General features: G+C 43.8%; 1 protein-coding gene across 15 annotated transcripts in view; it reads right to left on the bottom strand.

The window, feature by feature from the left end:
* The window catches only part of anks1b (ankyrin repeat and sterile alpha motif domain containing 1B), a 1,080,298-nt gene that overhangs the window by 91,767 nt on the left and 965,105 nt on the right, over positions 1-23,426 (bottom strand). For all 15 annotated transcript variants that reach the window (XR_005462295.1, XM_038811308.1, XM_038811309.1 and 12 more), the window contains 2 exons: positions 16,702-16,800; positions 10,238-10,390 (listed from right to left, as the gene is read on the bottom strand). Coding sequence is in view for 14 of the 15 variants with exons in the window: in XM_038811308.1 (XP_038667236.1) it covers positions 10,238-10,390; positions 16,702-16,800 (252 nt within the window). In the remaining variant the exon portion in view is untranslated. The remainder of the gene's footprint in view (positions 1-10,237; positions 10,391-16,701; positions 16,801-23,426) is intronic.

A 23,426-nucleotide genomic window follows, 5' to 3' on the forward strand; every position in this document is an offset into this window, starting at 1 on the left:
AATTGGTCAAATAGGCTTAAAACCGGCCCTGTGTGCACGGGCACGGTGGCAGCCTACAGTGGCTGTGCCATGTGCGATGACGGAGTCTCACTGCAGAGGCAGCTGAAAGATGTAGCCCCCCCCCCCCGCCACAAGATGGCGTGGTTAGAACCACACCGTCGGGAACTCGGTCAGTTTTGCCTGGAGAATCGCCGCCGGGGGGGGGGGCCCTCTGTCAATGCGCTGTGTAAATCGTGCATGAGTTATTCTCCGGGGACTGGAGAATCGCGGGAGTGGTGTTGGCTACGATTTCGGCGTAAGCGGGGATTCTCTGCCTCCGCACCAAACGGGATTTTGGCGCGGGACTCCGGAGAATCCAGCCCATGGAATAAGTTAGCAATGAAAGAGATTGACGATGATAGTTTTTGACAGGATCAAGTGGTAACTTGATTTGTTTCTGGAAGTGGAGAGATTTGGGAGGACAGACAATGGGGAAAAAAAATGATTCACTTGTTAAAATTAAAACATTAAGCAACTTCTGTTTCTTCTGTTTGTTTGTATCCAATTTTATATATTTTGAATTTTATTGAATAATTTCACATTTATAGAGGTGCTTGCGTTTAATTATGCTGAAGATGTAACACATTGCCTACTGTGTAATATTCAGTCACCTATTACAATTTAAATGACTTAGCTACTTTGGCCTTGGAAAGGGTCCAGAGGAGGTTCACGAGAATGATCCCTGGAATTAAAAACTTGTCGTATGAGGAACGATTGAGTACTGTGGGTCTGTACTTGTTGGAGTTCAGAAGGATGAGAGGGGATCTTATTGAAACGTACAAGATTCTGCAAGGCCTGGATAGAGTGGACGTGGAGATTTCCACTTGTAGGAAAAACTAGAACCAGAGGACACCATCTCAGATTAAAGGTATGATCATTTAAAACAGATTTGAGGAGGAATTTTTTCAGGCAGAGGGTGATGAATCTGTGGAAACCTTTACCGCAGAAGGCTGTGGAGGCCAATTCACTGAGTGTCTTTAAGACAGAGATAGATAGGTTCTTGATTAATAAGGGGATCGGGGTTATGGGAAGAAGGCAGGAGAATGGGGATGAGAAAATTATCAGCCATGATTGAATGGCGCAGACTCGATGGGCCAAGTGGCCTAATTCTGCTCCTATGTCTTATTGTCTTATGGTAACCATTCTGGAACCCGAACTGATCTGCAGTGAGTTTTATTCGGTACCTGAGCTGTGCAAAAATTTTATTAAGATTGATTTTTGAGGTCTTTCCAAGTTTTATGGCTCTCTAAGATGAAGGGGGCTTTTCTGAGAAAATATACTAAAGGATTTAACAGGGTAATGAGCAACAAATCATTATTCACAGCGAAGTATCAATGCAATTGACCTTAAAAAAAAAAAAATCATACACACGGGTGTTCGATTTCCAATCCAGGGTCTGGGGAGTTCAATTTCCGATACATGATCAGGATCATTTCCAGGTCACAAACCTATGGAGCATCTGCATTGATGGCACAATATTTTAAAATAGATTTCCTAATTGGGCTGGAGGTGAACTTGACACCTTATTTGAACCTTAGAAGGACATAAGACACGTTGGTGGAGTGGGCAAATAGGTGACAGATAAAGTTCAATGCAGAGAAATTAGGTGATTCACTTTGGTAGGAAGAACATGAGAACATGGAGAGACGATATAAAATAAGGGGTACAAATGTTAAGGGGGTGTAGGAGCCGAGGGCCCTGTGCATAGATCATTGAAGGTAGCAGGACAGGTGGAGAGAGCAGTTAGTGAAGTATATAGTATTCTGGGCTTTATTAATAGGGGCATAGAGCGCAAGAGCAAGGAGGTTATGCTGAATTTGTACAAAACACTGGTTAGACCTCAGGTGGAATATTGTGTACAGTTTTGGGCGCCGCACCATAGGAAGGATGTGAACACACTGGAGAGAGTGCAGAGAAGGTTTACAAAAATGGCTCCAGGGGTGAGAAATTGGGACTTTTCTCCTTGGAAAGAAGGTGGCTAAGTGGAGATGTAATAGAGATGTTCAAAATCATGAGGGGTTGGAAACAGAGTAGGTCGGGAGAAACTGGTCCCACTCATAAAATGGATCAAGATCGAGACGGCAAAGATTTAAAGTGATATTCAAAAGAAGCAAATGTGATGGGAGGAAAAAATGTTTTTGCACAACAAGTGGTTGAGTGCAATGCACTGCCTGAGTGTGTGGGGGAGGCAGATTCAATTGAGGCAATCGAGTGCATTAGATGATTATTTGAAGAGAAACAATGGGCAAATGTACGGGGAAAGGGCAGGAGTGTGTCAGTAAGGTATAATGCTCATTTGGCGAAGCGTGCCAACATGATGGGCTGAATGGCCTCCTCCTTAACCGTAATGATGCTGTGATTCTGTTAATTACTGACACCAGGCCCTGCCAGGTGGAAGGAATTGATTCCAGAGAGTACCGCTCAAAGGCAAATGGCAGCCATGACTGGGCTTGTCAGTGCCTTGCAGAATCAAGCAGGCAGGAGATCAGACGCCAGCGTCTCATGGTAGAGACAAGTGGCCAAATAGTCAATGAAAAAGTACCAGACCCACTCTGTGTGATTATCCCTCCCTCACCCCACGCAAACATTTTACTTCAGAAACATCACACTATTGACTCCCACATTGCTCCCAACAGCTGGTGAAATAATATGCACTAGACTGTACATGTTTCCCAATCTGTGTTTTGAAAATGTCTTTCTGTCCCTCCCCAGAAAATTAACAAATTCTTCAAGGAGCTTACCTGTTAATTAATTGCAGGTGGCGGGCCCCCAGTGTCCCTCCCCTACCCACTCATCTACAGCACCCAAACCAATATGGCATCAGGTGTGTATCCCATCTTTTCAGGTGGGAAGTTGGAACTTTAAATTGGACCTTTTTGAACCCATTTTCTATCTGCCATGTATGAGCGCCAGGGTCCAATCTCATCCCCATAATCTTTCATTCACTGTAAGAGACTGTTTCGAGCCAAACTATAATCACACATCTTGGAACAAATTACTTGTTTTGTTACTTTCACTAAGTACTTCAAACTGAGCCTTGTACATCTAACAGCAAATTATTAATTACATAATTTAAAAATTCAAGCACATATCTACTAAAACAAAGATTCAAATCTGCAAGATTCCTTCAGTTATTCACAGATATGTACAAAATGAGAGTCCCCTTTAATATGAATGAAAAGATATATGGACCTAAACACAAACAACCTGCAATTTGTAACTGCTTTAAGAATTATCTTAATGCATTTTAACTCTGCCAAATATTGCTGGCTTCAACTTGTACAACAGGCGCAGAGTTTTAATTATCAGCTATCTGATTTGCTCATACCAGTATATATAAGAGAGTATGCATGACATCACACACATGAAGAAACCAAAATGGCCAAAGCACCGGCCCATTACCAGCAGCCTCAGGCCAATGGCACGTTCTGTTAAAACGGCTAGGACAGAAATGTGTGTAAATTCAACCAAAATCATCTGAACATAAATTGAACACAATTTCCCAGTAAAAGGAGAGTGCAGAACCTAAAGAACTAAAATTGCGAGCATGATCATTCTTTTTCGCCAGTGTTGATCACAAATGCCATCCTTTTGTCCCCAAAGTGCCTCCAATTAGTTCACACCACTGAGCCAAACAATTGCACTGCCTATTAGTCTCTCAGTAACTTGGGCAACTGCACCACCAAGTGCTCAAGTAAGATAATACCATGCAAATGCAAGATAGTGGCCTCGCATGAACTGAATATGCTGCACATCCAACTATACACTTGGTAAACATCATTCAATTTACTGTTAGTCTGGATTTACAAACACCATAGGAGGATGCTTGATATTTAAACTTGTTAACAATGGAATCATTACCACAGGTTCATCTCAATCAGAACTCCTTTGAGAAATAGCCAAGATGTTTTTGGCAAGTTGATTTTAAAAAATATATCATTCCTGGTTGATATCAGACCAACACTAAAATTGAAGTCTCCTTTGCAGAACAGGTTTATTCACATTATCCGACATACTTGAAGTTGTTATGACACACTTGTTTTTCTTTTAAGCGTCACCATGGAGAATTATTCCAATACCCCAGGGATAGACAACAGCTCATACAGGGTCCCTCAACGATATTGATGATGGATGCCACGTGGGCTCACACTGCAGCCTGCCCTAGCAGAACTGGCATAAGTCCGAGTGAGCAAATTTCTCCCCAAGATTGTTTAGGGATTCCTTATTAATTTGACAAGCACACAAAACGCAGCAAAATAAAACATTGCAAATGGAAATCATGGGACTCTATAATGGGTCAACAGGCACTGTGTTCTGCCTGTGTGCCTACCACCCAGCATTGAAGGTGAAAATTACCTCCGAGGATGATCAGTTCTAATTTAATGACCACCTATTTTGAGACGGGCGCATTTTGATTCCGAAGCGTTCTATTCTGATATTATATAATGCATGTCATAACCCAGCAATACATGAAACGATATATAGTGAAGGCGTGTACCCAGAATATATAGAACCAGCCAGTTTTGCTTTCCACCAACAACTTCAAAAAGTACACTGTTGCAAATCCAAAGTTTATTCAAATAAAGACATTGTGCATATGTCTGACAACCTGCCTGCTTTCATTAGATCACAGAACAAATATAAATCAGGTGATTCTTTGGCCTTTCTTAGCTCTTCCATCTTGTTATAATACCCTGGGCTAGTTTGCCATCCATTCCAGCGCAACTTGACCTGGAGTAACAAGTGTATTGACCAATAATTCTTAGAAAAATACCCTTGGTCTTAGGCCCTGTGCTGTCCAATAATTATAGCCGCCAGGTGTGTAAATGTAAACACAATTACCTTTGATTAATAACAAGAACTGAAATTAAATATGTAGCAAATTCAACTGGTTAACTATGATCTAATTACCCATTTTAACCTGCCCACACCCCCCCTCCCCCCCCCATCCTCTGTACGTACACAAAAGACAGACAAACACAGAGGTGAGGAAAGGGGTAAAATTCAGAAATAAAAGGAAAAAGATTCTTTGGGGGCGATTCTCCGAGACCCGCGCTGGGCTGGAGAATTGGAGCAACCGCACCCCAGCGCCGGCGCGTGATTCTCCGGTGTGCGGAGAATCGGCACCATTTGCGCCGGCGCGTCTGTCGCAGGGCCGGCTGTGGGCCGCTGCAATCGGCGGGACCGCTGATTCTCTGGCCCACATGCAGCAGCCGCTCTGACACGACAGAGTCCCGCCGGCGTCGTTCACCCCTGGTGGCTGCCGGTGGGAACTCTGCGGCAATGCTTGGGGGGGCTCCTTCACCGGGGGGGCCTCCAAAGGGGTCTGGCCCGCGATCAGGACCCACCGATCGGTGGGCCGGCCTCTTTCCCCCCCCCCCCGGGCCTAATTTCCACCGCGGCCAGACCCTGAACACCATGTTGGGTAGGGGTCGGCGCGCGTAAGAAGTTCCCCACGCATGCGCAGGATGGCGCGGCCCAACTGCGCATGCGCAGGATTGAGCTGGCCCAACTGCGCATGCGCGGGTTGGCCCGACGTCGCGTACGGAGGCTGGAGCGACGTGAACTGCTCCAGCGCCATGCTGGCCCCCTGTGGGGGCTACAATCGGTTGTGCCCAGGCCCTGTTCGCGCCGTCGTGAGACGCGACGGCGTTCACGACGGCACAAACACTTGGCTGCCATATCGGAGAATCGCCGCCTTTTGTTTCAGACGGTTGTTTCCAGCACCTTACTCTACCCTCTTCAAACTATACTTTCAGTTGGAGGCTTTACTGTAGATTCATTCAGGCCTCAGTAGTTTCAGAAATACCACACTCACAGTCTTTCTGGAAAGAGAGAGAGAAGTTTCTTGTCTTTATTTACCACTTGTAATGGTTTTCCTGTAGGTTCATTTATTATGGTTCCCTGAAGCTTCAGGAGAACAGCGCTCACAGCCTTTCTGAAGGGGACACAGAGGAGAGAGAGTACTTCTCCCTGTGCTTTCAGGAGACAATCTGAAACTCCTTGGGACTCTAAAAATCATTCCATTGGGACTGATCCGATCACCACCTGTTACCGGGCAGAGTTCGGCCTTTCGGCCAATTCATTGGCCACCAGCCAATCAATCAAACTGAGCGCCACCCCATCTCTCTCTCTGGTGCCGGAAAGTCTGAAGCTGTTGTTCAAACCAGCAGAGACTAGCAGAGTGTTCCCTCCTGTAACCTCTGAATTCCCCATTCTCTCTGCTGCTTGACTTAAAGATGCATGTCCATTAATCATCCTTGGGTCCAAAATGATAAGGGCAAAATACATGAAAGGGGAAATAAGTGAATAAACAGGAAGTTGATTCAGATGATTGAGGCTGCATTTATACACATTTCTGTCCCATCCATTTTAACAGAATGTGGCATTGGCCTGGGGCAGCTTGAAGAGGGCCTTACAATCTAGAAAATCTTTGCTTCAGCAGCACAACATTCAATTACTTTTCAATCTACATTCGGATATGTGTTTTCACTGCCTCATCAGAAGTTAATTCCAAGTGTGTTAATCAGTTTCTGTGAAAGAATGTCCTGGTATCAATGTCCTCTACTATCTAAACCTCTGTTCCCTTGTTTTTGTTTCATGGTATATCCTTTTAGTGCTTGCATTTACCTTTCCCAGATTGCTTCATATTTATCCTTACTAAACTGCTGTGTCATTTTGCCTTCTTTTTAGTTTCCTCCACCTCTTTTAAGGACACCACAGAAGCTGGCAACACTGGCGTCTCCAGGGATCAGTCTTGCGGCTTATTTCTCTTTGTATCACCACCAGAGATTGAAAGTGTCTTGTGTCTCACTAGATCCTTTTGGATTTAATATCATCACTATTTGTCATCGCAAAACAACTTGCACATTCACCCAGAATGCTCATTTTAGAATTCCAAACACGTGCTTCAAGCACCTCTGCAAAACCATTGTGTCCTCGCCTGGGAATCACTCTGGCTGGCTTGATCCACCCTGATTAGTCCAACACGGTCCCTGGCTGGACCAACCACAACAACATCCCTCTCAGTCCTGGAACTAATCTACTGTTCCCTGAGGGCTACTCTATCAAGCACCATCGTTTCCCTACATCAAGATAGGTCTGACAGGGTGGATACGGAATACTTATTCCAGACTTTGTGGGCTTTTGTTTCCCAGATCTGACTTCTGCGATGTCTGATTAAGGTGAGTGGATCTTTGACACTCAACTTCGTTAATTTTGGGAGAGGAATGAGTAAGGGAATCCCCCTGTCTGGACAATTATACACCATTGATATAGATCCTTATGTCGATAGGGTTGTCAGAATGGGTCTTTGCAACCGGATCTGAGGGCTATCCTCTTTGCATATGCAATAATGTGTTTCTTATAGTCACGGATTGCACTGGCATGTGAAGGGTACAGGAGCGTGGATGAGTTTACTCTGCTTGACCCTCCGCTAGGATTGGCTGAGATGAACATTCTAGACTTCTGGCTGCTTAATGAGAGATGAACTCCCATCCCAGATGAGCTCCAACCTTTTGCTTTTAGCACCATTCATCTCCTGGGAAGCACGTATAAGCATGGTAGCACAAGTGGCTAGCAATGTGACTTCACAGCACCAGGGTCCCAGGTTCGATTCCCCGCTGGGTCACTGTCTGTGCGGTGTCTGCACGTTCTCCTCGTCTCTGCGTGGGTTTCCTCCGGGTGCTCTGGTTTCCTCCCACCATCCAAAGATCTGCAGGTTAGGTGGATTGGCCATGCTAAATTGCCCTTAGTGTCCAAAAAGTTTAGGAGGGGTTATTGGGTTATGGGGATAGGGTGGAAGTGAGGGCTTCAGTGGGTTGGTGCAGACCCGATGGGCCAAATGGCCTCCTTCTGCACTGTATATTCTATGTCCTGTACCTAAGAATTCACCTTGGCCTAGCTTACGAAGCCTGGTTGGTACAAGTCACTATCACCAAGGGACTTGGACAGAACCTGCTCTGAGTGCTATCTTATACGGTTTGAGTGCTAGTTACAAACCAACTGGTGAACCACCATGCTACAGTACTGTTGGTCACTTTGGTCCCTGCCAGATGTTCTCACCAGGATTCAGAGTCTCATCAATTTCTTCTGGCTCCAAGTCCCCCAGTTAGAGAGGGCAGCTGGGTGCTGATGTGCATTCTTCCTTCAGAGCCTGCAGAGATGCCTGTGTGTAAAGGATTGTCTGGATGGCATGCACTGACGATGTTTTCTTTTGCCAGATACACAGCTTGAACTGATACACAGCTCCTCCGCATCTTCCATGCAGTCTTGCAGTAGTTACCTGTCCTTTACTGGAAATTAACCAGGGGTCTGGAATATGGTTAATTCTGGTCGGAGTTTGCTGGAACAGCAGACGTTCTAAGGGAGCTTCTGCTTGGGAAACCACACCTCACCATGGCCGGCGTTGAGGGCCCACGGCTGCCTAGGTCCGGGACCTACTGAATGGTCTGGACAGCTTCAGAGCTTTGGAAGCCCGGATGTCCTAACACAGTGATCTTCAAAGTTGGGGGCGTGACCCGCGGCTGGGTCATGGGTGTGTGTCGGCAGGGTCACGGAGCCGTCCGTCACGGCACTCCCAATTGCGCAAATTCACGTGCAACAGCCAGATTTAATTATGCCGGCTGCGAGCGGCCCTTTTAACCATAGAGAAAAAATGCGGCCGCACTGCGTGTGCGTGCCCACTCATCGGTGCGCATGCGCAGAGTTTTGCGCAAATGTTGGCCAATTGGTAAAAAATAGGTCCCTGGAAAAAAAGTTTGAACAACACTGTCCTAACACAAGCTTGCCTCCAAAGCCACTCAGACTGTACATGCTGGACACAGCCTTGCCTTCACTGGATGCATTGAGAAGGCTAAAGTGCACAGAGTGATCCTATCTGAACTGATTCCTGAACCCTCATGGAGGACTCAGTATCCTGGGGTCCTTCCAGCACCATTGGGACCTGGGGTGAAGAGTCTTGCACGGAGTAGCTTCATCAAACAACTTTTTAAGCTACATCACGGATCCTTTGGTTGCCTGTCGCTTTACTGGCCTCAATGAGTCAGTTTTTCACATTTACACCAAGTGTAGAAGGTTCCAGACAAGAAGGAGCTGTGCCTCAACTTCTGGCTCCACTTTAATCCCAAACCTGATGTGGGGGACAAAGGGCAGGACGTTTTGTCTGGTCTGTCGCTGGGCCTAGTCATGGTGGCTGTCCACAGTTCCGGGTTAGATTAGGCCTGTGGGTGTGGTTGCTCAGGTTACGTGTGTATCTCCCTGCCATGGCCATGTCTGCACTTGGGTGACCATGGAGAAGCAGTGTGTGGTGCACATTAGGACATCTGATGCCTTCTGTAACTGGTTGTCATTGCAGGGACTGAAGTGTATAGAGGACAAGAGCAATAATTTTATTATTTAACTTGCAAATTTCCTATTTTCTACCACTATAAAAGGGCACTTTTTGATGATGGTCAGGCAACCTGGTACCTACTTATTGTTTAATTAAAGAAAAGGCGTAAAATTCTGCCTGGTGAGAAAACGCAAAACTATTTTTTTTAAGCATTTTGATATTGTTATAAAATTCTAATGATAAGCTAAGAGGTGCTGAAAAATTCCAGTTCAAAGTGTGTTTTGTGAAAGCAATACTGTCGTAAAGTTTTTAATAATTCTGACTACTATGAAAGGTCTCACAATAGCAAATATGTCTTTTTGCAAAAGAAACTGTATATCAAAAAAAATAATTTTGTGTACATCCCTAAAATGAAAACGAAAACAAGGAAAGGACCAGCGACTTAAAGGAGATGAAAATACAAATATCTGTACATATCACCTAGAAGCCAACAATACCATCTCCCCAAGTCTGAACTTTTATCATCCACGACAAGATCGGATCAGTTACTAATTTCTCAGCAGAAGCTTCGGCAAGTTCCAGAAAATAAACTGCCCTAAGTAATGTGACAATGTTAAACATGGGGTGAAGGAAACGTGCAGCAGTAGAAATTGATGAGTTCATCCAATTCAGGCATAATAGCAACCAAGACTGACACTGCATAGAGATGAGGTTTGCTCAAGTTAAGTGATTTGTACAGGCTTACTTTTCTATCTCATTTCTGCTTCCTCAGGAAGCCGCAAGGTTCTGTTATAGCACAATCCTTCAGAATTCAAATCTCTTCACTAATAGTTCATTTTCAAAGCATCACACGAATCATGAACTTACATTAATGAGTTCAATTTCCCACAGCTTTTTCACGAGATCCATTGATGTATAACCATTTGCCAGAAAGGTCTTGATGTAGTCATTCAGCTCTAAAGAATCTAGCCAGTCTGCCACAGATGTTGGACTGTTCGTATCATATCCAATAACTTTAACCTGAGACGAAGGAAGAAAATACACATGTAAAAAGATGCTTAAAATTATGCACGGAGAGCTTGTTATTTTTCATGGGACCTCATGATGGGCCCCTCCCCTAAATACCAGTTTGTCATACCTGATATATTCTGGAAGATTAGAAGCAGCACGTAAAGATTATAGCTGTTTGGTGGACCCCTGCAGAATATTTACATCTAAATCATATCACTAGTTACAGCTTATGATTTTCAACTAAAAAATGTTTGCTATATCTAGACATGGCAGCTAATCATGCAGTTATTATAGCATCACAGAACATATTAAAATTCCTATTAAACATTGTGACAGAATTAATCATTCTGTACAAATATTTTGTAGGGAGCGCAGTTGATAGATTTGAAAATTTGCTGGTGATGTGCACTCCAGTAGAGTTGGGTGTAGAACACTTTCCATGTACAATTACAATCCAGCCAGTGTTATTTCTGAAGAAATGACTGTCGTCAAAATTTTCTGGGTAAGGAAATGCGCACACACACCTGAATAAATCAGAATCGCAAACCAATAGTTGACTAGATTCATTCCTGGGATGGGAGGACCTATAATCTCTGGAGCTTTGAAGAATTGAGATGTAAAAAATGCTTGGAGGCCTTGACAGATGCGGAGAGGCCATTTCCCCTGGGTGAAGAGTCTAGAACTATAGCTCAGACATGTAGCACTGGGATGAGGAAGCAAAATTCTTCACTAGAATCGGCACGGGTAGCACAGTGTTTAGCACTGTTGTTTCACAGCGCTAGGGACCCGGGTTCGATTCCTGGCTTGGGTCACTGTCTGTGTGGAGTCTGCACGTTCTCCCTGTGTCTGCGTGGGTTTCCTCCGGGTGCTCCAGTTTCCTCCCACAGTCCAAACATGTGCGGGTTAGGTGGATTGGTCATGCTAAATTGCCCCGTCATGTCCGAAAGTTAGGAGTGGTTGCTGGGTTACGGGGATTGGGTGGAGGTGTGGGCTTAGGTAGGTGGGGTGCTCTCTCAGGGGCCAGTGCAGACTTGATGGGCCAAATGGCTTCCTCCTGCACTGTAAATTCTATGATTCTATGAATTCTTGATACCCGGAGAGCTGCGCTCTCTCGCTGAGTATATTCAAAGCTGAGATTGATTTGTGGGGACTGAAGGAATCAAGGGATATGTAGATAGAAAGGAATTTGAGTTGATGTGGATGTTCAATCATGATCTTACTGAATGAAGGAGCATGCTTAAGAGTCCAACTGATCTACTCCTGCTCCTATTTTTATCTTGCGTACAATGTATGTTATAAAAGGAGCTCTAATTTCCAGCCTCAGATGAAGCGGGCCTTATTGTATATAATTTGAAAACGGTAAATAGAATGTTATTGATACAGAAGGATAAAGCTAATATTCTAAATTCAGTTAAGTAATCTTTTCTGTCAGTCCGGTAATAATAGCTTCATTGAGAATTTGGAGGCAGTTTCACCAACAGTTCGGGTTGGGGGCAGGGTCAAGGGAAATGCCGATTCGGGGGAACCACAGATTTGGGCCAGGGAAGTGGGACGGAAATTTTCGAAAATGGGAGGAGAAGGGGATTTAAGACTAAAAGTTTAGTTTCTTGGGCGTAGGTTTGCAGGATTAAAGGAGCTGGGAGCGAAGTATGGGCTGGAGCAGTGGGAAATGTTTGGATACATGCAGGTTCGAGATTTTGCCAGAAAGGAGATACAGAGCTTCCCGGTGGAGCCGGCATCCACATTGCTGGAGGAGGTGCTGACGACAGGGGGACTGGAGAAGGGGGTAGTGTCAGCAGTTTACGGGGCTATTTTGGAAGAGGAGAAGGAACCACTGGAAGGGATCAAAGCAAAGTGGGAGGAAGAGTTGGGAGAGAGTATGGAGGAGGGGGTTCTGGTGTGAGGTGCTCCGGAGAGTGAACGCCTCCACCTCGTACGCGAGGTTGGGGCTGATACAGCTGAAGGTGGTATATAGAGCACACCTCACAAGGGCGAAGATGTGCCGGCTCTTTGAGAGGATAGAAGATGTGTGTGAATGTTGTGAGGGGGCCCCGTGAATCATATTCTTATGTTTTGATCCTGTCCAAAGCTGGAGGATTACCGGAAGGAGGTTTTTAGGGTAATCTTTAAAGTGGTGCACGTGAAACTGGACCCGGGCCCTCGGGAGGCCATATTCAGGGTGCCGGACCAGCCGGGGTTGGAAACGGGTGCAGAGGCAGAAGTTGTAGCCTTCACCTCGTTGATCACCCAAAGGCAGATCCTTTTGGGATGGACAGCAACCTCTCCACCCTGTGCCCTGGCATGGCGGGGGGGAACCTGTTGGAATTCCTGACTCTTGAGAAGGTTAAGTTTGAACTGAGGGGAAGGATGGAGAGGTTCTACAATTCATGGGCGTTATTCATTATGCACTTTCAAGAATTGGATAACATCAAACATTAGTGGTGGGGGAGGGGGTACTGTATGTGTTAATGGTGACTATGGGTGATTCCTGATTCCTTTTTGTTATTTTTGTATGTTAACATGCTGACAGTTGTTTGGGGGTTGGTGGGAGGATGGGATTGTTGTTGTTGATATGGGGATTGACATTATATTCATTACTGCTTATTGTTTATTGTTGGTGGGTGCAAATTTGGGAGAAAATGTGAAAAAGGAGAATAAAAATATTTTAAAAATAAAGTAATCTTTTCTGTCCAGCCTAAGCGTTTGCAGATAGCAAGAACTCATTGGGTTTTGCTCATGCAATGGATGCAACTTCAACCAGCACTCATTCTGATAGACAACAGCACTATTGGTTAAACGACAATCCTGATTATCTCTTGAAGAAATAGTTTGTCGAATTTATGAAAAGTAAAAATGTAGATGGAAACCATTTTAAAATTCTTTGTTTTCTTGAAACTTTAAAATCACACAATGTGTGAACCGGAAAGAAAAATGCAGGGGTCAGGATGCTTAAATGGGTTTTTGGGCGTCTCATAGATGTAAATGAAAAACATCAGCTGATAGATTCATGTTGAATTCAGAATTACCGTGGGTAGCATGGTAGCATTGTGGATAGCACAATTGCTTCACAGCTCCAGGGTCCCAGGTTCGATTCCCCACTGGGTCACTGACTGTGCGGAGTCTGCACATCCTCCCCATGTGTGCGTGGGTTTCCTCCGGGTATTCCGGTTTCCTCCCACAGTCCAAAGATGTGCAGGTTAGGTGGATTGGCCATGATAAATTGCCCGTAGTGTCCAAAATTGCCCTTAGTGTTGGGTGGGGTTACTGGGTTATGGGGATTAGGTGGAGGTGTTGACCTTGGGTAGGGTGCTCTTTCCAAGAGCCGGTGCAGACTCGATGGGCTGAATGGCCTCCTTCTGCACTGTAAATTCTATCTATCTATGAAATGTCACCATTGTTTAATCAGGCAATCAGAGCTGGGGAATCATCTGCTAATTACTAACCCTTTACACAAATATCACTGTAACAGTAACTGCCTGTGTCATATTTATTTTGTGAAACATATTAACCTTTAAATTACCAGAGAGTATTGAATTGAGGGATTACCTAGGCTAGTATATATCAAACTTTTTTATGCCATGATAGTGTCTCAAATACCAACACACACACATATAACATGCCACACATATATATACTCAGCAATAGTTTGGTACTGCATTATCAATCTGACATTACAAATTAAAGACTTAAATTAATATTTAAAATTATTAAACATTGCTTTTTATTCAATTGGCTACAATTTTTCCTTTTTCTCTTTCTCCCATTTTCTCTCATCTACTTCTGTCACCACCCAATCTGAGAATGGAACAATCAGAAAAAAATGTTTTTGACTGGCTAAGAACTGAGCTGAACTTTTCCAATCAAATGTTAAGTTTAGAAATTGATCATTTTCACCACAGAAGTTACAAGTTCAATGTGCAAGTAGGATCAATCTAGTATCTATTAAATAAAAGTTCAGAGTACAATTTAAACAAACTAAAACTATGGGGGAAGAGCGGGGAAGTGAGATGAGCGGAGAGCTAACATGGACATGACAGGTTGAATGGCCTTCTGAACTGTAAGCATTTAATTGTTTGAAAAGGTCATAATTTTCACCCATCCACTGTCACATGCAAAATGGTCTGGGATGTGTAAATATCACTCAATGAAACAGAATAGACATTATTGTTGCACAAAATTGGGAACCTATCCTAAATTCATTTTTGATAGCTCATTTCCTTGTCACAATTTAGTCAATGTCACCATTAGTCATAAAGTTGAAACTTGTCTCAAGTTCTTTGAGTCAGCTTATTTGCTCTAAGCTCGTCATTAATGAAATTTGTAGGGCGGAATTTAACGGAATTCAAAGTTAATTTGTGGTGGGTTTTTCAGGGAGATTCCCATCTGCTCTTCTGTCGAGTTTCCCACCGCTATCAAATCACACTTAGTCACTTTTTTGAGCGCTGGAAGTTTCTCACTGGTTAGCCCACACTTAGAATTTGTTTCAATACTGGGGCGTTGAACTCCGAGATCGGGCTGCCATTTTGAAAAGGTGCCACAATCTCTGTGTGAGATTGTGGGTCCCCCACATACCCTACCCATGGGCAATGTCACCTCCCACACACATGGGCATTACTCGATCCCACCTCCCTAAGTGAGGACACCCTGCTATGGGATCCCTGGGGGCCTCCTCTTCAGGCTCCCCCGATATCTCCTTCTAGCCCCCCCTTCCAGGACCCCATCCTTCACCCCCCCCCCCCTAATCTCCCCGACTTGTTGCCCTGCAGCCTTCATTCACATCTCCACCCTACTTTCATGGGCATGGCCCTCCTCCACCCTCCTTTCATGGGCATGCCAGCCCCCCTCAGGCACTGACCTTTGGCATTGCCATTCTGGAAGCTTAGCAGTGCCACCTGGCAGTGCCTGCTTTCCAGGGGGAGGACCAGGGAACCACCTGCACTATCCCTGGCCACCCAGGGGCCTAAAATGGCCTCCACAAATGCTGTTCTGCTCGGTCCCCATTTGTGTGGACCAGTACTGAATGGCACCCGGCTGTGGCCTCGCTGGCGAGGCTGGTAGATCTCGGGAGGCTGGTAGATCCTGGGTAAGCTTACCTATACAAGTTTAAAACCTACATAGGTGCATGATGTTTGGTCTCGCCCCTTTTGGGTGGGATTCTGATTCTGACATCTCACAGCACTTGGGTATATCCTGCGAGGCATGAAGGCTGCCATGAAGCCCACGGGAGGTCTCTCCTGGGATTTATCGCCGTTTTGCATTCTTTCACGAGCGTAACGCGGCCAGTAGATCGCGCCCGTAATTATTTTGGTTTCACACTACTTCATAAAGCCTCATCACTAGATACACGCGATTAGCATTCAAGGGTTGCTGATTATAAACAGAAGAACCACTGCTGCCTGGTACATGAGCAAAGAGCCTCCCATTAATAAAGTAGAAATATATATCTCTTGACAGAGGATATTAAATGTCTCCTAATTATACATCACAAGTACATTTAAATCAATTTGCATCTCAAATTGAACTGAATCATTGATAAATGGATTGGTTTGGTTCGGATATTATTTATATATAGTGCATACATTTTTAAAACCGTGCATTAGAGAAATGAATTATCAAATGTGCCCTGACTGAAATGAAACTAAAACGGCAGAATAAACTCGCAATGCCCAATCTAGTAATATGTAATTCCACAAAAAAGTGACAGGATAACTGAGCACAGAACTTGAATAATTTTTCCCTGGTGCTTGTTATGGAGTTGGTATAATGGAAAAGCTAGTTTCACGCTAAATGAAGTAGAATAAAAAACTTGTTATACTTGTTCTGCCTGGTCAAGATTACAGAGACTGGAGATTTCACACAAGCTGTGTAATAAAAATGAGAGCACGAAACTCAGATTAATTGGATATTTCCAAGCTAAATTAGATCTCCACATAGAACATAGAACAGTACAGCACAGAACAGGCCCTTCGGCCCTCAATGTTGTGCCGAGCCATGATCACCCTACTCAAACCCACGTATCCACCCTATACCCATAACCCAACAACTCCCCCCTTAACCTTACTTTTATTAGGACACTACGGGCAATTTAGCATGGCCAATCCACCTAACCCGCACATCTTTGGACTGTGGGAGGAAACCGGAGCACCCGGAGGAAACCCACGTACACAGGGGGAGGACGTGCAGACTCCACACAGACAGTGACCCAGCCGGGAATCGAACCTGGGACCCTGGAGCTGTGAAGCATTTATGCTAACCACCATGCTACCCTGCTGCATGATTTAATATAACTCCAGGAAGTGTTCCCCTTCTGGACATCTTACCCGAGGTAGGCCACGGACTGCCTGGAGGATTCGTTGTCTGTGTGAAGAGTTGAGGATGCCAATTTCCAACAAATCCTGGTCTTCCACGACATTACTTCCCTAGAAAGGGAGACAAAAAAAGAGAGAAAAATGATATAATTCCCACAATCCAAAAGTGACTGCAATGATCTGATAAACATCTTTGTTGTTTACATAGGGGCAGCATATTCTGTAGTAAGCAGCAGGTAAACAGTGGCCATCAAATAGTTACATCTCGCCATGAAATAGCTCTGTGTTGGGTGACCTATATGACTTCCTGTGGTTACAGAAGATAAAATATGAGTTAAGGGGCTCAGCAGGTAAGTTTGAGAAAAGGTGGGGGATATTTGTGACCGTGTTTGAGGAGCTGTTCGTCATAAGGGGGTGGGGGTGGGGGGTGGGTGATGGGGAGAGGCGGGGGGAAAGGAGAAAAAATCTGTACAAACTGTATAGTTGATTGTTGGGAAGAATGTTTCCCGGGTGTTTATTTGCTGTAACCTACTTTGATACAAGGTTTGAATAAAATGTGTTTTAAAAAAAAATGAAATAGCTCTGTGTATGCTGAAAGTTCTTTGAAGTTAACTTGCTCAGCCATCAATAGAGATTGGGATAAAAGAATGAAATCCATTGTAAACAAAATAAAGGAAGCAGAAGTAGCAAACTGGCTTGCCACAGACATTATTGATTCTATGCAAAGAAAAGAGGGCATTTTCTTCTGCCCTGAAAGTTTACAAATGTGGTCAATAATACACAGCACGACACAGCCATCCAGTAGTTCAGCTGTTGTGCTTTTCTGTTAACATATGTTTCCTTTATTAAGATGCAATCGCTGCCCTGGAAGGGGCCTTTAAATATTTTTTTTTGAGAAATCAAATTTGGTGAATTATTCCAAAGATGTGCAAATGCTACTGCCAGGATAAATTGTCACTTAGAAAGGCACAAATTGATTGAGAATAATCAGCATGATTTTGTTCGGGGAAGATTGGGTCTTAAGAACTTGAGGAAGTAACAAGGAGGATTGATGAGGGTCGTGTGGTGGATGTTGCCTACTTGGATTTTAGCAAGGCATTTGACAAGGTCCCACATAGCAGATGGGTCAGAAAAATTAAAGTTCAGGGGATATAGGGGAATGTGGTGCGTTGGATCCAAAATTGGCTCAGCGACAAAAAATGAAGGGTAATGGTTGAAGAATGTTTTTGCGAATGGAACGTGGTTTCCAGTGGTATTCCACACAGCTCAGTGTTGGAGCCCTTGCAGTCTACTGTATATATTAATGTTTTGAACTTAAATGTTGGAGGCATGATTGGGAAATTTGCAGATGACACAAAAATTGACCGTTCAGTTGATAGTGAAGAGGATAGCTGTCAACTCCAGAATGATATGAATGGTTACAGGAAGGACATAATTACCCTGGAGAGAAGATCTACAAAAAATGTTGGTAAGGCCTCAAAATTGCGGTGTGTCCCTGATCTATACCTGAAGTGGCTGGCGCCTCTTTGTGTACTGTAACCTTTCTATGGTTCTTTATATTTTTATTCAATGGTGTCATTTCTACAGATATTCAGATTCCTGCAGGAACTGTGAATCATTTTATACTATCTGTGTGTTGTGAATTAATTTTCTATGCATTTTGCATGGATTCCTGGCAGGAGGAAGGTTAATTTTAGAAGTGTGAGGATGCGTTGTCTGTGTGACTTGAGATAACTGAAGTCATGCAGTAATGGGGATTCATGGTGTGAACTGTTGGCATAAATAGAAAAAGGGAAGTAGGGGCAGATGTCCGAATTATGTTACCAGTTGTAATCAAAGGATATGATTTGAAAAGTATAGACCAATGGACTATTTAGGTGTTAAAGGTATCCTGTTCGGGTTGTGACCAGGGCTCTGTGACCATTGACAAATGGAATAACGAGATTCAAATACAATGGCAATATTGGAACACAGCAAAAGCTCTAGCTACAGACGATGAAAATGGACAGTTCGCAGATCTCAAATAGGCGCAGAGTTCAGGAAGACATAGGGAGAGAAAAGAAAGTCAGGAGTTGTGAGCCATTTATGCCACTCGCATCTTTGGAACGTAAGGACTATCCAAACTAGGATACAACAGAACACATTTTCCGATGTTTAACCCAGTATCTGTAAGATTGTCCTGAACAGTCCAAGGATGTTGATTTTGTATGACAATATTGCATTTTAAAACCTTCAGAATATTAAAAGAAAAATAGGAAGACATTAGTATTCAATGATCAAATAAGGAGAGACAGACTTCCAATTATATAGCAACTTTCACTGCATCAAGATGTTCTCAAAGTGCTTTACAGCCAATGAAGTATATTTGAAATGTAGCCACTTGTGCAGTCAAATAGAAAATGCAGCAGCCAATTTGCACACGACACCCACATACAGCAATGTGGTAAGGATCGGATCATCTGTCTTTTTTGAACGATGTTGATTGAGTGATAGATGTGGGCCTGGAGAAGGGTAACTTCCCTGCTCCTCTTTGCAATAGAATCATGGATATCTTTACACCCGGCTGAGAGAGCAGACAGGATCGCGGTTAAATCCCTGCCTGAAAGTCAGTGGTCCTGAGAGTGCAGCACTTATAATAATAAACTTTATTGTCACTAGTTGGCTTCCATTAACACTGCAATGAAGTTACTGTGAAAATCCCCTAGTCGCCACATTCCTGCCCCTGTTCGGGTACACTGAGGGAGAATTCAGAATGTCCAATTCACCCAACATCACGTCTTTCAGGATTTGTGGGAGGAAACCGGAGCACCCGGAGGAAACCCATGGAGACACAGGGAAAACATGCACAGACAGTGACCCAATCAGGAATCGAATCTGGCCCAACTGCGCATGCATGGGTTAGCGCGGCGCCAGGAAGGGAGGCTGGAGCGGCGTGAACGGCCCACTGTGGGGCACAGAATCGGTCGTCCCCGTCGTGAATCACGACGGCATTCTCGACGGCGCAAACACATTGTCTCCATTTTGGAGAATCGCCCCCATAGTTGACACAGCCTGTTCACTACTTACTGCTTTATACACCAATGGATGAAGTGTGCTTTAAAGCAACATAGATTATTGATTAGAACAGTTAAATTATCCCTTGGGTCTGCTAATTTTCCTGATCCATATGGTGGGTAGCTGTTGCTTTGCTGACATTTTTTTCAGCTTTTTGAAAGGTAAACAATGTAATCTTTGATTCATGGTCTTGTTGAAGAATAACATTTTGTGTCCTGGGGGCGTACAAAACGGGTGGTAGAAAATTGGCAGTCCATTGAAGTCAAATGAAGAAGAAAGTTGGGCCTTTAAATTTTAATACTGTTGTACAAAATCAATATGCTTAGAATATTGAGGATTCGTTATCACCCATCTTATGCTCAAGGTGAATATATATCTGTTATATTAGATTGATATTTACAATTTACCCTTGGTTACTATCAGAGGTCAGGAAGAATTTTTCATGATCCCTTGTTATTGAAATGTTCACAATTCCTTCAGCACATAAGTTTAAATGAAAGTGTATTGAAAGGAGTGGGTTCAGAGTCCTGAATAGTCATATCCACTTTCATACTTATAGTATAACATTAATAACATAATATTTTTACAACCCTGTCTCGTGCCACTGTCCACATCTGCAGTGTTGGTGTGAAGCTAAAATATTAACACTTGATACGTGACAGAATTAACTACATTCACCATTCCAGAACTCGTACTGGATACTTTACCGAGAGTATCTTAGCAGTGAATTCAGCTCTGTAAATATTCTCGGTTGTGAGGCTTTCACAGTTATGAAGTAACTGTCGTAACAGAGATCAACTGTCAACTAATTATTATCTGGAGTATTTGATATCAGGAGGCACTAATAGTCTTTGTGGTGGTTTTAGAGGAAGCACAATTGCCTCGTAATTCATAAATTCATAAGATATAGGAGCAGAATTAGGCTATTTGGCCCATCAAGTCTGCTCCGTTATTCGATCATTGCTGATCTCATCCTGGCATTAACTCCACCGTCCTGCTCCTTCCCCCAACCCTTCATTCAACCTATCACCAATTAAAAATCTGCCTAACTCCTCCTCAAATTGACTCACCGTCCCAGCATCCACAGCACCCTGGGGTAGTGAATTCCACAGATTCACAACTCTTTGGGAGAAGTAGTTTCTCCTCAACACTCTTTTACATTTGCAACCTATTATCCTAAGTTTATGACATCTTGTTCTAGAATGCCCCACAAGAGGAAGCATCCACTCTACGTCTACTTTATCCATATCTTTTATCATCCTGTAAACTTCAATTCGACCTCCCCTCGTACTTCTAAACTCTATAGAGAGTATAGGCCTAAACCGTTCAATTTCCCTTTGTACGACAAATCCCTCACCTCTGGATTCAACCTAGTGAACCTCCTCTGAACTGATTCCAATGCTTCAACATGAAAATTACTATCAGCTTGATATAGTAGTAGTTCTCTTACCTCTGATTAAGGTCTGTTCAGGCCATCCCTACTGTAGAGACTGAGGCATTAACATTAGCTAGATGTTTCCGTGCAATACAGGGTGAGTGCTTCATTGTCAGAAGTGCTGCTGTTTCCAATGAGGTGTTAAATTAAAACCCTGCGACCCTGTTCGGATGACTATAAAAAAACCTGCAGCATTATGTGGAGAACAGTAGGGGAAATTTCCTGGTTAACCGCCAACGTTTATCCCTTAGAAAACACCATCAAAAAACTTGTTGACTGGCTGTTTACCACATTACAATTTGTGGGATTTGCATGAGTGCAGCAATTTCCTAAAAAAATACCAGTAAGTACCCATCACAATAATTAATTGGTCACAAAACACATTGGTAAAAGGTACTTATTAATGCAATTTACTTCTTTCTGCTATTGCCATACCTCAATTATTGCCATATCGGAAGGTAAATACCTACCTAGCATGAGATGCCATTGCAAGATGCTGTGCTCGCCACGGGTTGTGATTTTCCTGTCCCGTCATGGCGGGGCCTGCTGCGGGAGGCTTGATGGCCCAGCCAAAAGTCAATTGACTTTCGTCGGGACCAGGCAATCCCAAAGGCAGGCAAGGTTGGAAAATACTGCCCATTGTTCTATTATTGTGCATGATTACTTTACATGTTTACCTCCTGTTGAACTATCTGGTGCAATAATTCAGATGTCATAAACTTCACACACTGCTGAAATCTTCAAAGCGCTGCAGCATGGAAATCCAGATTATTGTGTGTTATGCTTCGTGATATTTCAATCTGTGTGTCATTTGTTTTGGAAGATGCTTTGTTCTGCCTAATGCCTTTGTTATTAGTTATTTTTTAACACAGGCAGCCACTATCACTAGCTAGATTTTTTGCAAACTGGGACATGATTGAATGAACCTATTATACTCGGGGTCTAATGTAACAATTGACGGAATTCTCCGGCCGCGCCCGCCCGGCGACTGGAGAATCCCGTCTGAGGTCAGTAGACTTCTCCATTGTCCACGTCTCGCCCATGGCGTTCATGCGACGGGGCGGGCGGAAGAATCCAGTCCAACGTTTCCTCAAGAAAATATTGAGATATAATAGATGAATCCAGAGCCCACATTTCACAGCCACATTGAACCAAGCAAAAAAAAAGATAGATTTCAAACGACAGAGGTTGGATATAAATAGAACAGACAATTGATGGGCAGCTGTTGAATCAATTCCCGGAGTATTGATTTTAGCAGTCAATCTTATTTCCAAGAAACTAGAACTCATGACTTTTTCTCTAACCCCGCAACTCTGAGATATCTGTTTTCCTCCAGTTCTGGCTGGTTGTGCTTTCCAAATTGCTCCATCAATTATGGCCGTGCCTTCAGTTTCTTCAAGCCCCAAGCTCTGGAATTCCCTCCCTACACCTCCCTGCCTCTCGACCTCACTTTCTTCCTTATGTGGCTCAGTGACACATTTTGTTTTGTGAGGGTTTAAGTGGGTCGGTGCAGACTTGATGGGCCGAATGGCCTCCTTCTGCACTGTATGTTCTATGTTCTAAGTTCTATGATCCTGTGAAGCACCTTGGGACATTTCATTCTGTCAAAGGTGCTTTATAAATGAAAGTCGGTGTTGGTCAGATGTGCCAAACACATTGTTCACGAACAAGCCAATTTTGGCATTAAAAGCATTAATTGACAAGATATCTTTAAGTGAATTGAATTTTAAATATTTTCATGACTCCTACACTTGTTATGTGCCTCACTTTTGCCAAATAGGGTTAAGGAATATCACAATCGATTACAGCTGTTGGGTTCAAAAGTATTTCCTGAAAGTAGCCCCATCAAATGTCATTGCCTCTTTCAGGACCAGGACTGGAATTCTCCGGTCATTGCGATTCACTTTTCCTGCTGCAGCGCACCCTGCCCCATGGGTTTCCGCGTGGCCTGGGGTGATTTCTTTTTAAAAATAAATTTAGAGTGCCCAATTCTTTTTTTTCCAAATAAGGGGTAATTTAGCATGGCAAATCCACCTAGCCGGCACATCTTTGGGTTGTGGGGGTGAGACCCACACAAAAACGGGGCGAATGTGCAAACTCCACAAGGACAGTGACCCACAGCTGGGATCGAACCTGGGACCGTGGTGCTGTGAGGCAGCAGTGCTAACCACTGCACCACCATGCTGCCCCGGAGTAGGGTGATTTCAATGGGAAATTCCATTGACAAGTGGCAGAAAGATAGAATGCT

Source organism: Scyliorhinus canicula, chromosome 11 (assembly GCF_902713615.1).
Source record: "Scyliorhinus canicula chromosome 11, sScyCan1.1, whole genome shotgun sequence".
Lineage (NCBI taxonomy): Eukaryota > Metazoa > Chordata > Chondrichthyes > Carcharhiniformes > Scyliorhinidae > Scyliorhinus > Scyliorhinus canicula.